Source organism: Onychostruthus taczanowskii, unplaced genomic scaffold, assembly GCF_017590055.1.
Source record: "Onychostruthus taczanowskii isolate IOZ18803 unplaced genomic scaffold, ASM1759005v1 scaffold9, whole genome shotgun sequence".
NCBI classification, from domain to species: Eukaryota; Metazoa; Chordata; class Aves; order Passeriformes; family Passeridae; genus Onychostruthus; species Onychostruthus taczanowskii.
In genome coordinates this window covers 15,664,075-15,683,957 of record NW_024506993.1, presented here as the reverse complement: position 1 = coordinate 15,683,957, position 19,883 = coordinate 15,664,075, and the positions used below count along the sequence as shown (strand labels likewise).

Genomic DNA, 19,883 nt, shown 5'->3' with positions numbered 1-19,883 from the left:
TCTGCAATCCCTAATAAAGGCAATGAAAAGAACTGCAAGAATACTGTGTCTATTTTTAAACTATTTTGATTACTGAGTAAAATTAACGTAATACTTTCAGCACACAAGTATATTACCTTCCAACTAACAGCTAATAATAAATTATGGAAGGTTTTCACTTATGCTATTTCTACTTTTCCACATGTCTGTGTGGAGAGGAGGAAATATGCTTCAGCCTCGTTAAATAAACAACTGAAAACACAAAAACTGGGCTTGTACAGGTTTGCTTGAGAAACTTCTGGGTGTCCAGGAGAAATGGATTTCTGTATATTGCATTAAATATCTATGATCAGAGTACCATTGCCCCATGAAACAGCCTTGCACAGGAAACTATGACAAGACCAAGATGAATATTTTCTAATATAATAATAATAAAAAAAAATCATCAGTTTAAATGCAAATCTGAGAAAAGCTCCCACTCAGAGACTCTTTTAAAGTCCCAATATTTTTTAAAAATTTTGCTTTAAAGTGTTGACTTTCCATAGATGCCAAAGCAACAAGCATACAGGCTGGGTTTTTGCCATCACAAAGACAAAACATCACCTCTAAAATGTAACCTATGCCCATCTCATTCTATCTTCAGTATCTTCTGCACAGATTGTACAAAAATGCATGGCACCTTCTCAATGAACTTGCTCTGGAGAGCAGAACTGTGCTCCTTCTATAAATGTCTGTGGGGGAAAAACCCACCCATGCTTCAAAATTTCCTGCTTAGTCTTTTCAGTTATTTATTAGCAGATACTATTAAACCTTATAAGACTGGTAGGCTAATCTGGCAGACCAGTTATGTTATAATTACAATATTATTGCCAAGAAATAATGGTTAATGACTTCTAGTATGGGAAAGTCTTAACTACAAGCTAAGCAAGTTGTGAGGTTTCCAGCATTTCCTTTAGGAAAGGACTCCCCAGATACACAAATCCACAACAAGATTCTTGGGTTTATTATTGTACTTGAAGTTTCCCTCCTAGTTAATTTCCAAAGAGCCTGTGTAGGTTTCTGAAACAGGCTGTTCACTTTTCAAACTGCTATATCAGATCATTGACTAGATTTGCATTTTATTACTAAACCATTCACTATTCCTACAATCAGTTTCTGTAATTAGTGAATAGGATGTCTGAATCCCAGGAAACTCAGACCCACTGCTCCAATCCACAAAAAAATTTTCCCACATAAGCTAGAGCAAGAGATTCCACTTCTTTTCACCTAGAAAGGAACAGACAATATATTTTCTATCACATGAAAACATGGAAATAGACACATTAAAGATCCAAAAGTCCTAAATGCAACAGCATTTAGAAATGAACAAATCCTGCCATGAGTGCAAATAACAAAACAAACCCCAACCCAAACAAACATCTAGAAAGCAAATGAATAAAATTTATTAGTAAGATTCTACTCAGTACACCAGGTGATTTTTTTTGTAAGCTACATTCTGTGTTCTGCAAAAAAACAACCACCTTTTTCACATAACCGACTAAAAAGAAACTATTGACAATACCTGCATCTTCCAAAAAATACTGCACAGCCATCAGCACCTTCCCCTGAGGCTGAAGGTCAAGCTGTGGAAATAAAGAAAGAAAGCAACAGTGAAGTGTGTGGTTGACTGCATCTCTCAGGAATTTAAACAGCTCTTTCTAGGGTATCAAAGCAGACTGTGCAATAACTATTTGATTACAATCCTCTTCCATATCTCACTATTGCAGCCGAGTCAGGGGCTTTTATTCTGCTGCTTTTCCTCATGTGCTGCATTGCTTTGATGTGCCCCAGGAGTTCAGCACGGTCAGAGTTCACATTGTTTGTCCATGGCCCTTTCCCGTTTCTGCACAGAAGTTTGCTGGCTTCTGTTTTCACTGTCAGTAAACTCTATCTGCACAGGAACCCAGTTTTAAAAGAAGTCTATACAATCCTTTATATGTTTATTGAGAGTACAAACCATAGTGATATCAAATGCTGTTGCTGGCAATGAAAAAAAGTGGTATAATCAAAATTTATTTTCCTTTCCTCCTCCAAACCATTACACATGGTTTCTGTGGCAAATTCTACAGACCAGCAAAAAAAAAATAAGTGCCTTTAAGCCAACAGCTGAGGTCAGTTCCTGTGCTCAGAATGCAGCCACTAATTCTTAAACTGCTGCCTTCATAAAAGATAAGAAATCCTTAACCACGTAAGAGTGACTCAATCTTCACTTCAGCACAGAGCAAAGTACCCCGGGTTGCACTAAATACAACTTGGGATGAAAAATCCAGTCCCCAGACAAAACCAAACCACAGTTACATTAGATACACCCATGAACATATCCCCAGAAATCCCATCATCCTACTGGGATAATGAGTGAGTTCATCTCTAAGGCAGTGCCTGACACCCAGAACATTTACCCAGCGAAGTTTACAGAAGGCCAAAACCTCAGTTACAGCTATTAATGCCAGGCTGTCTCTCCACACACAAAAATAACCTTACAAGCTATGCTAAGTGCTCTCTTTGCTGGCCATGATGCTGTGCCCAAGTCATGGCAGGTTGTACAGAGAAAGTTTAACACTGATGATGTCAATGTGGTACCTGTTCTGTGCATAATAAGCAGAGGATTTGAGACCACTTGACTGGCTAAAACTGATCATTATTAGCTTTTACTCTTCTGAATAACTGCTCTGGTCTTAGAAATCAAGGTGTGAAAAAAGCCCCAAGTGTAACAGGTGAATACAAACTAGAGAGATTCTACTGACCTAGGAAAATCCGTAAGCCTAAAAGGCACAAGGCATTCATTCAGCTTGAAAGAAACAAAACTAGGTCAGCAATTTGGAGGAATTAATCTTTTTCCTTACCCAGAACTCTGCTTTGCCATTGCCTTTCTTGCACCGTTCTGCCAGCACTGACACACCCACAGTCACCTCAGACAGTGGCTCTTCTGCTGCTTTCATCAGCACAATCTGGATCACCCGGCCCTCGTAAATGTGGGCGTCAAAAGTCGATTTCCATTCGGGATACATGGTGGGTTTCTTCTGAACCAGAGTTTTTCCTCTCTCTAAAAGCCACAAAAAGAAGAAAAAGGACAGAAACTGTAAAATGTGCACAGATCTAGCATTTACACTCAACAAAATAAAAGAGGGAATACTTGTACTGAAACTACAAGCAGAATTACTGCTTCTTTTACTGTTGTTGGAACAAGGTTCAAATACTCAGTTCAAAAGTTCATGACATGGAAGGCAAAGCCCACCCTGATGAACATGCAAAGGCAGTGATGGGGTTAACATGGAGCTAGAGAGCAGGAGGGCCAAACCCTGATAAGCTGGGTTAGTCAGTCACAACTTGCCAGGGAATACTTGCATGGCTCCACTCTGGTGTAAACCTCCACCAAGTGCCCTCTGATCATTGTGAATGCCTACTGCTATAAGAGAAATTAAGATAAACCTCACACTGACCCAGTTTAAATTGAAACCAGTGTCTAAGAGATGAAAGGCTTCACTTTTCATTCATCTACTTCCAAGTTACCCCAACATTTCACTTGTATTCTTAAGTCACTCTCCTTGGCATTGCACTCTACCATGACTGCTACTTTTTAAAGGATTTTTCAGGGCCTTATCTGTCCTCTGCAGCTCATGTAGACCTTGTGTAGTTAAGGAATAACAAAAAAGCTAAAATTACCTCAAAAAATGTTCTTTTTTCCTCTTTTTTTTTTTTTTTTTTCCTTTTTGGTTTCCTTTAAGAGCATCTCAGCACACTCCATTGTTAGGGGTTTTACATTGCTGTACTATTCTTATAAGATGGATTTTCTTTTCCTTTTTGCCAAGAAAGGCTGGAGGATCCTTCAAGTCCCTTCCAGCCTGGTATTCTATGATTCTAATACACAGCTTCAGTCTCTCTTGTTACCCATTAAACTGATTTCTTCCTATCCATATCTCAGGCACAGAAAACAGCCAGTGACTGCACAATCTATTATAAGCTTTGGCATATTTCTAGATCTGAGTCTCTAAGTCCCATCAACACATCCAAAGTGATGTTGCCTCCTAAGAAACCACTTTTTTTAGTACGTCAAAGACACATGGAAGCAAAGACTGGGAAATATTGGGACAATTCTACTTTTCAAAAGCAAATGGCTGGAAAAAACTAGTGGATTTATTTAAATTACTTTCATTTCTCCACATATTCTGACAGCTGCAACACCTTCAACACCACTTCTTCAGAGGTTCTCCCAGCAGATTAGGAAACTACTTTGGAGCTTAGTACATTTACTGGATGACAACACTTTGTGGAAAAGGCACCATGCTTCGAATTTCAAGTTCAAATGAAGCTTTTACCCACAGCAATAAGGGGAAAGACCAATCATGTTGTGAGGAAGAAGAAACTTCACCCTTTGCTGCATTCTTTGATGTTTTGTCAATCTCTAGAGCCACAGCGCAGAACTAGAGCTGCAGTCTAGCCCAATACAGCAATTCCCTCTCATCCTGTTTGGCTGCAGTGGTGTATTCTAGCCAAATGTCACAAGGTATTATAAACCTTGGGACCAGCTTCTGTAAAGATGAGGTCTCTGAAAGCTGAGGGCCTGGTGAGTCACTTGGTCTGTTCAGCTGGAGAAGACGGAGGGGAGACCTCCCTGCAGTTACAACTTCCTTGTGAGGGGCAGGCACTGATCTCTGCTCTGTGGTGACAGGGACAGGACCTGAGGGAATGGCCTGAAGTTGTGTCAGGGCAGGGGCAAGCTGAGTATTTGAAAAATGATCCTCCCAAAGGGTGGAGGGGCACTGAAGAGGCTCTCCAGCAAAGGGGCACAGCCCCAGGGCTGCCAGAGCTCCAGGAGCCTTGGACAGTGCTCTGAGGCACAGGCTGGCACTCTTGGGGATGGTCCCATGCAGGGCCAGGACTCAGTGATCATTGAGGGTCCCTTCCAGCACAGCTGATTCTGTGTTTCTGTGCTAGGAGGACCTTCAGTGTGAGTCATTTCAAGCAAACAACTCAGCCAAAGTATTCAGTTATTACAACAATAACAAACTGCACCTCTCATCCTCCAAGCCAATAAAGACTACTAACTCTGCACTGGAGGACAGGACCCTCAAACCTGCTGCAGTTCAGCTTCCTGTCCTGAGTACTAATAAAGAAATCTTGCTTTAAGGTGGGGGTAGAGAAAACAGCCATTATTATTTCTCCCATTTCAAAAGAAAAGATCACATTGAAGTGCTTGGCATGACAGGAAGAGGAGGACTCACTGCCATTCACAGATTAAGGAGGTTTACAGTAGTTGTCAAGAATTTACTGATATTCAGAAAAGCATCCCCATTTGTAACCTCACCTGTAGTCAGAGCTTCCTTCATCTTGATAGCACAGAAAGGCTGGAGTTGTTCTCCTTGATTCTGCACAGGTCCCAGCTCAAAGGAGTTGAAAGATATCCGTAGGAAGGGGGCCATTGCTCAGGATGATACACAGCCTATGTGGAAAGAAAGAAATAAAAATGAGAGTAAAAGACCTGGTCTGAGACATGTAGTAAAGTGACATTTCTCAGCAGACATCAGAGCTTCTACTGAAGCTACAATCACAGGGCTTCTACTCCTGTATTGCTTTCAGGTGGCAATTCACAAATCCTAGGAAGCATCCACAGCTAGTGATCCCACCTGTGGGCCTCCAAACCTGCACATGATGCCAGGCAAAGAGAACAGGGACAGGTAGAAAGAGCTCCAGAGCTACTGTGTCACCAGTTTTAAAGAGTCAGGAACATCACAAGAATTCAAAACACCTATAAGATTTCTAAGTCAGCAAACAGGTGTTTCATTACAGTGATCCCTTATTCTTAAGAGCTCTTGAATTTAGAGCAGATTCCAGTTTATAACTCACAGCACCTTTAGCAATGGAGTTTGTCCTGTATGTCACATTGCTTTGTGATACAAAAAGGATTTATTCAAAGGCTAAGAGAAAAAAGTCATTTGAGAGAAAAGCAATGCTAGTCCATTTGGAGAATGAGGGATGCAAGGAAGGAGGGATTAGGAGGAAAGAGATAACAAGCTAACAGTTAGAGATGGTGGAAAAGAAATTAAGACTTGAAACTGGGCTGGACTTTTGACTGAAGATTGTCAACCAGCTCAGTCAAGCAGCACTAGGAAGAACATTTCAAGCAATTTTGCTTGTACTGGCATTTTTTAATGTAAAAACATTGACCTGAGAAACAACTAACCTTTCTATCTCTTAAAAGACCCTTACAGTCATTTAAATAAAAGACTAAAATCAAGTCTCTGCAGCAAGACAGCATAAAGCTCCTGACAGCATCATTTGCACATCTCACACTCTCCCCATATGGGGACCATTTTCAATAAATGGAAAAAAATTATGACTAACTTTTATTGAGCTATTTTTTTTTAACTGACTATTTCCCCACATTCTTTCTGTGGAGTAAAACAAGAGTTAGAAGGCAAGTTTAGGATTACTTGGCACCACTGCTTATCCCCCTGAAGAACAGAAAGCCACGACTACAATTCTCATTCATACAGACTCACAATAAAGCAATAACTCTCCCACACTACTCCACTGCTCATTGCAGCTTGGGGCACCATTTGATGAGAGGGGAGATTGAGGTGACCTCACAAAGAAAGGAAAATAGACAGCTTTTGTAAAAATTAACAAATGCCATCTGACAGCTCACTTTCACATACGCAACTTATGCACAGCGCTTATCAAGAGTTTTAATGAGGAACATATTTTAGCTGCTCAGGAGACCCTGTGCTCACTGTGTTCAGAACTACACCCCAGTGATCAGCTACAGGACTTGCCAGCAGCAGATCACATTTCATTACTATTCAACATGGATGTAAAAGAAACCAGATTTCAGCCTTGCTCACCTCTGGGAAACAGCTCTAAGACTCAGTGAGGCCATAGGAAGAAACAACATGTAGCTTAACGTGTAGCTCCCACTGGAAGGTTTCTTTAACAGAATCATAGGAGAATTCTGCTGTAAGGGACAGCCCAGCAAGAAGTCACAATTTCCAGTCAGCCCATTACTACATGAACAAAAAAATTGGAAAGCACTGACAAAGCTAAACTAACAATTGCACTGATTTCACTCAGCCCACGTGACTCAAGCCAGTGTTAGTCTTGAGACAGAATACAAGGATTTACAACTTAGGTTGTGGGATTACTCAAAATGTGGATGCATGTACCTGTTTTTATTGTATCTGATAACTCAGAGATAAAAAAATTTCTCATTTCCAATGGCCAAATACCTTTGGATGCAATATTTTCACCTCTGCTTCATAGTTTTGGATATGGTTATTTGTTGCAGTTTCATTGTACTCAGCTCCCATGCATCTCCAATGCTCACTTCTCACTCAGAAATGCTACACACAAGTAATTTAGCAGTTAGAAGAAAACACCAACATCCCAGAGTTTTTGATGATGCTCAAAGTCCAAGGTCACAGTGGAAACTAGAAGAAAACTGTTTGCTTTTACATTTAACAAGAGCTTAAAAAGAGCCCAAACAAACTCAGCAGCTGCCTGCTCTTGCCAAGTTCCTCCACTCCTACACATTATATGCTTTTTTACAGATGTAGAGATCATAAATGCCTGCATGCAAACTCTTCACTATATGCTGTAGACTATATTGTGACAGAGAGAGGTTAATGAGAAAGGAGGATTTGGATTTACTCCTCAAATATGTCTTCTCATCCTTTCCTATGCTAAGATGTACTGTGAGATAGCTGACAAGGATCAGCTGTACTGCTGTAAACAAAACCATACCCCACTAAAACTGCTTTTGGCAGTGAAACTCTGTGAAAGAGATTAATTTTAAACCAACAAAGTTTCTCAAAATCCCTGCTGAGTACACTCATGTGAGAACACATTTGAGAAGGAAAGACACTGAAAGCAGCACACAGGCTTTGCCTGTTGCAGTTTAGACAAGAGCACACCTCCAGCCTCTGTGACTGTTACAGAAGTGACAGCACAAGTGCTGACTCTTGTTTTAAAGGCTGCATCTGTCAAGAACTGAAACTGCTGCAAAACACCAGCTTTGAATTGAGGGAGATTGTAAAATCTACTCATATAATCTGCACTGTAGCTATGAAGTGTTAAAGCCAAACTGTTTTCCCTAAAGGGCAAGATTTTATCCAAACCAAATGGTGGAAAAACTGAGATGTGAGCTCCAAGAATACTCCAAGTCTAAATGACAGGTTCAATATGTCAAACACTTTCAAAGTCAAAGTCAAAGTCAAATCTGAAGAAAAAAAAACCAAAAAACAAATGGAAAAACATTCCAGTAACATTACTCTAGATGAAGTACCTGGTGGTGGCCACACCTGGTGGTTTAGGGCACACCACCAGATGCTGTCCTGCACAACATTCACTTTGTCAAGGATCCCTGACCTTCTCTAATCCAAACTAAACACATGTTCTATGCTATCAGGGACAGATTCTGCAAAATGCACTGTACTTTCCACTGAGCTTTAAAATTGAGAGTTTTTGATTATTTAATATGGAAAGAAAATCAACAGTGTTATTATCAACTACAGAGAGAGAGGGGGAAACTGGAAACATCTTCACATCATCAATGTCAACACCTGCCAGATGAACAAGTGCTCAATTTTCCCACTGATGTGTTTGTAACACACAGTTTTAAAGAAACCTTCAAAGTGAATTAAAATACTAAATATTCCAAGGAGAATTTTACCAAGATTTGCTGGCACAAAATTCACATTAGATTAAAAACCTTGTTCACAGAGACCAAAGGGACAAAGGGTAAATTCTGCAGTGTTTCTCCTTCCAACAGTGCCCAGCTCTCAGGGGCTGGCAGGAAGGCGGTGCTTGCCAGGGTTCCTTTGTTACTGTAATTCTGCCTTGTTATAAACAGCGAGGATAAGCCAGCCCTTACACAGCCCAGAAACAAAGACATGGCTGTAACTTTCACACAAAGCAGGAAGGCACATCAAAGCAGTGGATGATCTGGAGGAAAAGCAGTGGATGATCTGGAGGAAATGCTGACACGGGCTGACAACAGAGCACTGAAGAGACTGAAAACCAATGGGCCCAAACAGAGCCAGGCTGTTCCATCACTGATAAGGACCATGGATCCAAGAGAAATACAAGAGAGAAATCTCCCCTGCAGCTTTGTGCCTCTGATTTCCTTGTATTAGTCTGTGAAAGGTTTTGCAGATGGATGTAAAGCTGCAAGGCTGTTCCATGCTGTCTCACAGAAGTGCTCTGGGTGCCATAAAATGCCTGATTCCTGCTTAGCTCCTTGCTGAGGCTGCTTCCAGGGCCACACAGCTGCTCTGGGAATCACCAACAGCACCACACACCATAAACAATGCATTCTTCCCTGAAAAGATGAAGCAGTCACTGTTTCTTCTTAAAGATGCAAAAATATAGATTATATCCAACCTTTTTTACACAAGGGTTTCCTGTCCTCTACTCTGGCAATGGACAAGAAAGCACCAAATTACTGGCAGCTTATTGCCCCCACAGCACTTCCAAACACAGGAACAAGGCTCTCTGTGGTCTTTGGGTACAGCCTGCAAAGTGATTATGCTGCTTGCATGGCAATGATACAAGATTGTGTAACGCAAATAAAGATGCTGGAAGAGGGATTAGCATCTTTCACCTGTGCAGACTGGATGTTTTTATTGTTCCCATGTGTACAACCCACACTTCCTGCACTTAGATTCTATCAGCTGATGGCCCAAGAGAGAAAAGCAGTATCTGTGCTCCCAGGACAATTCAATGAACCAAAGGAATATGGTGCTAGCACTGTCTACACTGCACACCGAGAATTAGTCTACAGAGAAGTTTTGCAGGTTCTGTTTCAAGCCCTGGACTTTATTTGATACTCTGTAGGTAAAAGTCAATCTAAAAATGAAGTCAGTTTACAAGAGGTTTATTATATTTGCTGTTACAAACCTTGTCAAAAAGATGCACAGCAGCAGCCTTTATCAGCTGGACTTCTCTAGGAACTACTGCTACCCAAATAAACATACTTATATCCAACCTCAAATCACTTTACATCATGATGCTGAACCCTCACAACCACCAGGGATAGCAAAAAACCTCATTATTCTTAGGTGCTACTCTGAATGTCTGAATGCCTGGAATCCACAGAGGGCTTAAGTGCTCTCCCCAAAACAGAGCTAAAATGACATGCTGCATGTAGGTCCCTGAAAAAAAAAAAAAAAAAAAAAAAAAAAAAAAGAAAAAGAAAAAAAGAATTCTCCAAAATTACTGCCCCTGCAGCAGAATCATTTATGCTTTTATTTAGGTTTAGCCATTTCTCATTTAGGTTTAGCCATTAAGGTACAGCTATCTCCTATGAATGGCTTAATTTAGAAATTAGAATTGTGGGACTACACTCATGAAAGCAAAGTAGATGCATCCGGTGATATGTAATAAGTGCAGATATCTTCAGAAAGACAAGGATAAAAAGAGCACTTTTAAAACAGCCCAACAGCCCAATCAAGTAGAATTTCTGCAATAACAGATCTAAAACAGTGCATCTTCACAAAACATTTTTAAATTATTACACAATTCTATGAAAAGTAAAAAAAGACAAGAAAAAAATTTAACTCACAATTCAATTTGCTTCCTGTTAAACTTACTGCCAATGATTTTTTTTTCTGGCTCATACATATTTCAAAATGACAGATCATACATTGAATTCCAGAGTAAATGATGCAAGTCTGGGGGTTTAACATTTTTAAATTATTACACAATTCTATGAAAAGTAAAAAAAGACAAGAAAAAAATTTAACTCACAATTCAGTTTGCTTCCTGTTAAACTTATTGCCAATGATTTTTTTTTTTTTCTGGCTCATATTTCAAAATGACAGATCATACATTGAATTCCAGAGCAAATGATGCAAGTTTGGGGGTTTATACTGTCTTTTCTTTTTCTTTTTTTTTTTTTTTTAATACTACAAGAAGAGTGGCTCAGGTTCCTAAGCTTAGCTTGGAAAACGTGTAGTTACCATTTCCTTCTCTTCCTCCCCAAGTATACTTTCTTTCAGAAACTTCTCCTTTTGCTGGGTTAGGCCAAGTCCAGAAGCAGAAACAATTACATAACAAAATCTGTCACTGTGTTGCAACAGTCTGGAGAAGAATCCATCCAGATAAGCCATGTAGCAAGAGATGTTCCTTGGTTTCATCCCCCTTGGCCAGGCACACAGATATTTCCAAGTTTCCACACTTCTTTGCTCAGCGGTCCCCAAACTGCCCAAATTTGTGGCTGCTCTCTAAATTGCTAGCATTTCCCCAACACCCTTCAAGGCAGAAATAATTACTGATATTTCCCTTATCATTACAATGAGAAACTTTTCAAAATATGAGCACCAGAAATATTTTTCTAAACAGGGAAATGCTTTATCTTGACAGCACAAACTCCTGGAAGCTCAAGGGGATGCAGATTGCGGGGGGATGCAGACTGGAGGCAAGCAGAGGTGAAGCACACCTGATTTTGGGAGCTTTTAGGAAGAGAGAGTAGTTTATTTGAGAATAGGATAACATGATTAGCTCAGTAACAAGAGTTGACTGTTCTTAAAGTGGTTTCAAGTGCATTGAGGGTGAAAAATCTGGATTTTACACTCAAAGATCAGCAAGTTGAGGAAATTGTGGACTCTGAAATAGGCAGCAGGCCAGGCTGTCACACAGCATATGTTGCAAGATAAAAACAGCATTTTACACCAAACATCCTTTTTTTTTGGACATGGTGAACACTTGAAGCAACAACTGGCTTTTCCAATATTCCACAACCACTACTTGGGGAAGAAGGGGGAAGTCCTGTCAGCTGTTTTTTCTTTATAGGTGCATAAGAAATAGCCATTTAAATATTTCTTTTTAGAGCCCTGAGTTCTCCTTCCTCTGTGAACACACAGGACTAACCATGGAACACTACAGGCCACTGTTTGTCACCATTGCCAAAATCAAGCTTGAAACAAAAGTGCAAATTAATCCCCTTCATGAATTCCAAACCCAAACATCACACATTGGAAACACACAAGAGAAGAAAGGCTGCCTGAAGCCCAAAGACTTTGTTAATTATTTCTGATACCACAAGCTGGTATCATTCGTTGAGCACAGCTGAAACAACATTTTGGAAGGATTAATACAATAGGGCTGGCTGGACAGACCCTTATGAGGCTCCAGATGAACGAACCATTCATTAAATCACACTGTGAAATGCGAGCACATCCAAAATACTTTGATAGGAGGCAAACCATGGCTTTCCCCTATGTAATGCATAATTTAAGTCTAATGAGGAAGCTTTTTTTTTTTTTTCTTTGACATGGGGAATAAGTACAGGCTGAGGTTTTTGCCCTTCAATTAAGTAACACAATCCCTTCCACATGAGAGAAAAAAAACCTATTCTGTGAAAGGGATGAAGTTACACTTCTCTATAATAAAGGCCTGTAGCCAGGCTCTACACTAGCTCTGGCCCTGTGTCATTAAGGAGAGCACTGAAGGAGCTGTGCTGAATCTGAGCCCCTGACCAGCTCCCACTTCCCCAACAATGGTCAAGAAATTGGGCAGCTTTTAGTCAGCATGACTGAATTGCAAAACTGCACATCAGGTTTATCATGTGAATACAAGTTCTCCAAAGGAAGCAAGCCATTCTGCAAAAGGCTTCACAGACTTTTTTGTAACAACTAGTACATGAGGACAGTTGAGCTACTCAGAAGGACAAGCCAAAGGAAAATAGCCAAGGAAAATGCAGTGTACAGTAACTGTTCAGGTACCACCATGATCAAGTGGGTAGGGATCCACACTCAGGCATACTCCAATAACATATTTCTCCTCTAATAGAGGAGATAAATGCCAAGCCCATCTTCCAGTTCATTCTTGATGAATACTTTTATCTAGGATCCATTATAACATCCAAGATTTTCTGGCCTTTCTGGCCTAAAGGGGCTCTAAGAGAGTTGAAGAGGGACTTTGGACAAGGGCCTGGTAGGACAGGAAAGGGGGGAATGGCTGCCCACTGCCAGAGGACAGGGTTAGGTTGGATATTAGGAAGGAATTCTTGGCTCTGAGGGTGCTGAGGCCCTGGCACAGGTTGCCCAGAGAAGATGTGGCTGCCCCATCCCTGGAAGTGCTCAAGGCCCGGCTGGACAAGGCTTGGAGCCACCTGGGATAGTGGAAGGTGTCCCTGCCTATGAAAGGGGGTTGGAACTGGATGAGCTTCCAATTCAAACCCTTCCAGAATAGCCTATGGCAGGGGGGTGGAACTGGATGAGCTTTAAGGTCCCTTCCAATTCAAACCCTTCCAGAATGTTGTGATTTTTCTGCTCAGTTATAAGCTTCCTGAAAATTGAGGTGTATTTCCCAGAAAGAATAATAGATAATGCCAACAACATCTTTTCAAACCAAACAGAAAACACTGCCTTTCTCTTCAAAACACTGGAGGAGTTTTATGTTTGGGTAGATTTTTTCTGTATTTACCACTGAATTCCCTTCACACTGAAAAAGCCAAATACCATACAGATAGTAAGTCAACTACAGTTTAAAATAAAAAGCAATTTTTATTTTGTCTTACTTAAAATGTACTGGGTTAATGAGTCTATGTGAACCATGAAGAGGGAAAAAAATGGAAATAAAGAAACTGGACATTCAACAGAATTATAAAAAATGCCTTCTAAAACATTGTAGTAAGAAAAACAATTTTAGTTTGCTCTTTTGAAAACATCAGCAGACCATGCAGTCCAAGTGCCTCTCCAAGTGCACAAGCCTCCAAGTCAAAAATTTATCCTACTGCCAGCACTTATGACCTAATCCTCTAAGTATCTGGAAAACTAGAATATTCATTAGCTGAGAGAACTATCATCATTCATACACACTAGAAAGCTGCTGCTCAGATAACCTCATCAGAGGGAACACAATTCAGCCCATGGATATGACCAAGGCTTTTAAACTAAAAGGGTGCAAGTGTTATGAACCAAAAATTTTGCTCATTAACTGTGTATGGAGTTGTAGGAATAGATCCAGTCCACCCTCCTGACTGCATCTGGCATTGTTTGGGTTGTTTGGTTTTTTGAAATGTCCTTGAGGGTCCCTTCCCACCCAAACCATTCTGTGTTTCTAAGATGGGCTGGATCTGCCTTTCTGGACACGATACTCCTCTTGCTCTTTCCTGGCACTCACAGGCTGCTCAGGGCAGGTAGAAATCATCCTTTTGTTCTTTTGTTCTGGTTGTTTCATTACTGGGAATGTGAAAGCCAAAAAATCAAACAAGAAATGTAAATAACCAATCTTAGCCAACTTAATAAAGACCTGTTTCTATGGTTTATAAACAGAACAATAAAGCCATACATGCATCACTACCTGTGATTCTGTGATCTCTCTTCTGCAATAAAGAGAGAAAATAAGCACTTAGGATGTACAGGGAGATGCTAAATAGTGAATGGCCACAGGGGTTGATAAGGAGAAATTGGAAAGAAGCAAACATAACCAAAACTTATTTTTAATTAATACAGCATTGCTCCTGCTGTAATTTCAAGGTTCGGCCCTCGACTTGCAAGAAGAGATAAGAAAATGGAACCACAAATGATTTTTAACTGTCCTCTCCCCTCTGAATCACCTTCTGGAAGAAATGAGCATATAAAGCTCTACAGCAGACCTGGTATTCCCAAAAATGCGGAGAACAGGCACAGCTCATAAACAGCAAGTTGAAATTAAGCTTAAATAGATCTCAAGAGAGATTTGGGTTACTTAAAGGCAGCACAGAGTATGCATAACAAGTTGTGAACTCAGGGTGAGATGTACAATTTAATACCACTTTAAATTTCTTCTTTTTTTTTAATCCTCCCGATAAGAAGTTAAGAGCGAGCATTTACTTTTTTGCCTTTTCCTGAATTTTCTGGTTTACACATGTAAACTTCACACTCTGAGGGACCCAAACACTTAGGATTTATGTCTGCTAATAGCCATATTGAATGATTTTATAGTAAATTAATAAAAACATATAATTCTTTACTCTTATGGGACAAGAAAACCTTTAAGCATTGAAACGTCTGGGACACAAGACAGTAAATGAGAAAGAAAAAGCTGAACAAAAATCCCTGGAGTTTCTGATAAGCCAGAAGCTTGTTTGTAAAGACAACCATGTGAGGACATGCTCCACTATTTTAGGTTTGGACAGCATAAGAAGTTGTGTGGACTGGGTGCTGGGAGGAACACCCTCTGGGCACCTTCCAGAAATGTTATTCCTACTGCCTGAAGGATTCACATTTCTGGACAGTGCAAATCGAATTATTAAGTGTGCACTGTTTGCCATGGCTTTTTCCAGCTTCCACTCCAGTGCTCATTCTACTAAAAACTGGAGAATCACTTAAAAATGAGCATTTTGCTTTTCATATGCAAAGCCCTACACACAGAGAAACACAAACCAAAGAACTTCACTTTGCAACACTGCAAGTCAGCACCTGCTTCGTTACTTTATTGGATCATTGCACTGATGAACATGTCAGTAAACAAGACACAGACTAAGAAAATACTTTCAGGAAGATTTGCACAACTGATTTTCCAGGTAATCTACAGATTATCCAAAAAGTAACTGAAGACAAAGTCTTTGATTACAGTTGTACTCTTGTGTCCCAGTTAATCCACAGAAGCAGTGTTCAATGATTTTCCTACAGACAAGCTTTCCTGGCTCATTATGGCCTCTCACTTTCTCCATCACTAAATGGATAAATGAGTTAAAGTCTTGGTCACTTTCCCTGCACCTTCCAATTATTTCTAAGGGTTTTGTTTCTTTTTTTATATTCACATGTTTCTTCTGCCATAGAAGTGCTTCTTTACAATAACTTTTATAACAACTTTTTTTGATATAAATGACACATCCTAATGGTCTGTTTTCCAACCACGCTGGGATACAGGAGGTGACAGCAGGCTGGGGCTTTTCTGTGAGATCATTCAGTTAAAAGGGATGGGGCATGGCTGCTACTGGCACAGAAAAACTCAGGAGGAAAACCAAACAGCTGTAAATCCCCACAGCTCCTGAGGCAGTAGCAGACACCATGGCACAATGCTCTTCCCAACCCTTCCAGTGCTTTAAAGGGGACAGGAGGTCAGAGTGAGGCCCACAGGAACCAGAACACTCCCAGTACTTCCAAATGCAAACGTTCCTGCATGGAAAACGTTCCTGTCCCCAGGCAGCTGAGTGGGAAATTCTCTTTCCACATGGTGTCACTTGTTTGAGTAGATCTACCCTTAATGGTCTGCCCAGTCCTGCCTCCAAATCTTTCCTCTGGGAATTAGTGCTATCCACACTGCCTTGATTCTTTCCCTTCTCCAGTGCCAAGAGGCTCTTTCACACTGTTTACTATACAGCTTGCTTAATCACAGCTTGCTTAATTATAATTACCCTGGCATTTTGTCTATCTGAAATACCTTCTACTTCCATGAAGCAGCAAATGAGTGAGTAGTTAGTGCTGGCCAGGAGCTCTTCTGATGCTTACAGCAAACCCAGCACAAATTAACCCAAAAAGATTCCTTTCTGCCTTATGGTTTGCAGCACTCAGCACTCCCCAGGCCACAGGATGCTGGCTTTTCCCCACAGGTCTGGATATTTGCTTCTACTACAGCACTAAGTACATAAATCCTGGTGTAAATTATGTTTTTTCTATATTAGCAATTACTGCTGAAGCCACAGACACGTTTTGTGACCAGGACTGAGAAGCAATTTACACAATTAAAAGAGGTAAACAGATGCTCATAACACAGTTCTTACAAAAAGTTAGTCCACATCTTGGATAATTTGAGAGTCCCCAGTACTGAGTAAACAGAAGTTAAATGAGCTTCAGCCCAATGAATTACAGCTTTGTGGGAAAGAGCTGCAGAGAGCTACATTTCCAGTCTTCAATAGACAACCCCATTCTGCTCCTGTGGGACTATTAAAAAATTAAAATATTTACTGAGACCTGAAAAACAGCTATATTGAAGAATTTATTTGCTTGTATTTTGAAAATGCTTAATTAAAAAGCGGTCTGGTAAATATAATTTTTATGCTCCTATGATGTATCTTCTTGTCGCTGATGCAGTTTTCCAAGCAGAGCATAAACGTTTTCCTAACTGCTCTAAAACAAAATCCACATCTGGAAATGAAGTTATGAAACCTATTTTTGACAGAAAATCACTTAAAATTCATCTGAGGAGATGTCAAAGGAGAAAAGAGCCTCACGATTCTCTTGCAGCTGTCAGCACCCCACCTTCATCTAAGACGTGCACTGAGGAACTGCATCAGGTGAGATGTGCAAATATGGATCACACGCATGAAGATCGGATATCCTGAGCAAGGAGGGTAATTTTCATAATTATCTCCTCTCATTAACATTTTGTTCCATTTTTGGTTTTTAATTTTAAAATGTTATGAGGAAAATATTGCATAAAGACATCTTGATTTCCAACATATGTCAACTGAATATAGTAAAGTTTGATACAATCTTGACTACCAAACATATAAAACTACTTAGAGCAGCTCCCTTGCCAAAAGGCAAAATTTAACTTTCATATCTTGTGTAAGTGAAACTGAGGAAAGTTTCCAGTATTACTGGAAATACTGGAAATAGTGTATGTCATGCAGTATTTACTCAGTGGTAGAACTATTTCCCTTATTTTGTTAGGATTACAGATTATAATTGAATATAAAAACTATGGTATTTTAAGTAACAACTTACACATCTCAAGTAAATAATACAAAACTATTCAAGCTGCTGTCATTTTCTTTTCCAGAGGAAAAGTTGAAAATGAAAATGGAGAACAAACTCTGTGTGGCTGACTTCAGACATTACCCTCAAAAACTACACAGAAACCTCCAGAGCAAGGCCTGCATCTGCCCTACCATTACTTACAGGGTAAAAGGGTACCTAGGAAATAAAACAAGAACTTCTCAAAGAAGAAACAGAAAAAACTGGTGAAGACAGATTCTTTCCTATTATTGCAAGTAACGTTTTTCTAGCAATAGCATTCATTTACGGTGGAAGATGGACAGGCAGAAAACACCCATCTGGCATAAGAGAATTAAGACAAATTGAAAATAGTTCCTTTTAAAAAAATGGTGCTAATCATATTCTTATCAATCCACCTTAATGCATGGAATTGATATCACAGCAAACTGGATTTGTACCCTGACCTCTTTCAAAATGCTTAATGTAAGCTACAAGATTCAGTGCAGTGCAGCTAAACATCAGAATACTTTTAAATTGGGGCATTAGGAGTTACAGGAGTTTAAATCTCCAGTTATTCTGATAAAATCTCCTCATGTTGCTACTTGTGAAAGACTCGGATAAAACAAGTAACAAATACAACAGGTATTTAGTACAGTTCTGGAGCAGTGACACATAGTGTAGGCACTGCCCAAGAAATAGATTCTTCACCCTTCCCAAAAGGAGATCTGAGCAAGTATCTGGTTTTACTTTCAATCTTTGACCACAAAATCAAAATAGAAGCACTTTAAGCATGAATCTGTATTATTGCATAATCTCCAGTTTAGGAGACATAGACAGTAGTGGGGTAGAGTTGTTTCCATTGTTTGTAACTAACTTCCAACACCATGTTAAATTTTAGGACAAGCAAGTACAATAAACTACCCACAGAAGAGAAAACACTGTTCCGTTTGGTTTCTTGTTAGTAAATATTTTGTGTCTCTTGCTTAATTCAGAACAAACTTTCAGGATGCTCTACAATGAAAACATCAATTTCTGTTCTCCAAACAGAGAATGGTTAGAATCTCTAAACAATTTCCAGCAACAACTTTAAAAGGCACAGTTTGAACTATTCCAGCATCTCCTAGTGAAGTTACATGAGCTACACAGAGAAAAAGCCACTCCAGGCAGTTGTAAGGAGTTCAGTGGAACACAGTATTACATTTAAGATCTTGGCATGAGAGAGTCAAAAGATCAAGGTTTGGTTTGTGATCCATTTACTGCTGACCTCCCTTCCTCTGTTCCCTTTTCCCATCATCACCTGCCTACCAGAAAGTGAAACTGCACAAATGGTTACTGACAGGCTTGGCTATATAGCAGCAATACCTCATCATAGCTAAGGATTATCATCTGAAGTCTCTAAAGTCTTTTATAATTTCTTTCAAAAACACCCAACAGAAAGATACTTTCAAAGATACCCAACAATACTCTACTTTCAGCAAGGTGTCAGGATGGCCAGTTACAGGCTCCTAACAGCAATTCAACACATTTCTGAGGCAACAAGTGACTGAATTTATTTTCAGAACTTCTCCTGCTGTCCCCTACAGCAAAGAGAGTCAAGAGTCTGTCTGTAATTTTGGAAAGATGCATTATGCATGCAGGTTAATTAATTTGCTTCTGTGATCAGACAGGGACGAGCCTCTTAGGATTCCTCCTTGATGTGAGTAATTCTTGTGGAAACTCCCAACTTCCGTGCTTGCTCATGAACCAAGGAGCCAGAGTGCTGAGTAAGGACACAGCTCAGAACTGCACAGACAGGTAATCTGCCATTACAAATACTCATTAAAGCCCTGCACTTCCTAAAGCTCCCTTCCAACATCCTTTTTTCAATCTGAAATAAATTTACCAAACTTAATATCCAAATGGCATCCCAAGAAGTTTGTAGAATATCTAGCCACCTTTGAGACATATCTTTATAACATTATAAGATTTCTTTTTCAAAAGTTTTTTTCTTTTAAGGGCCTTTGGAAAAGTGGGATGTTTGAATCAACCTCAAGGAGAACCCACTGAAGAGCTGAAGGGCAGAGGAATAGAACTTTTGCATTTTAGTTTGGGATGAGAAGACTACAGGCCAGGCTTGATGTAGATGTCAGTAGCACCTTAAATGACAAGTTCTCAGTTGATATCCTACACAGTGTTAAGTAAAACCTATTTTTCCTACAAAACTGTTACCCTGAAAACCCCCAG

General features: G+C 39.9%; 1 protein-coding gene across 2 annotated transcripts in view; it reads right to left on the bottom strand.

Annotated features, from left to right (window-relative positions):
• PRKCD (protein kinase C delta) overlaps positions 1–19,883 on the bottom strand; it is a 59,365-nt gene that overhangs the window by 18,625 nt on the left and 20,857 nt on the right. For both annotated transcript variants that reach the window (XM_041425656.1, XM_041425657.1), the window contains exons 2-4: positions 5,324–5,458; positions 2,862–3,061; positions 1,541–1,601 (exon numbers count right to left, since the gene is read on the bottom strand). In XM_041425656.1, the coding sequence (XP_041281590.1) occupies positions 1,541–1,601; positions 2,862–3,061; positions 5,324–5,438 (376 nt within the window). In that variant the 5' untranslated portion in view covers positions 5,439–5,458. The remainder of the gene's footprint in view (positions 1–1,540; positions 1,602–2,861; positions 3,062–5,323; positions 5,459–19,883) is intronic.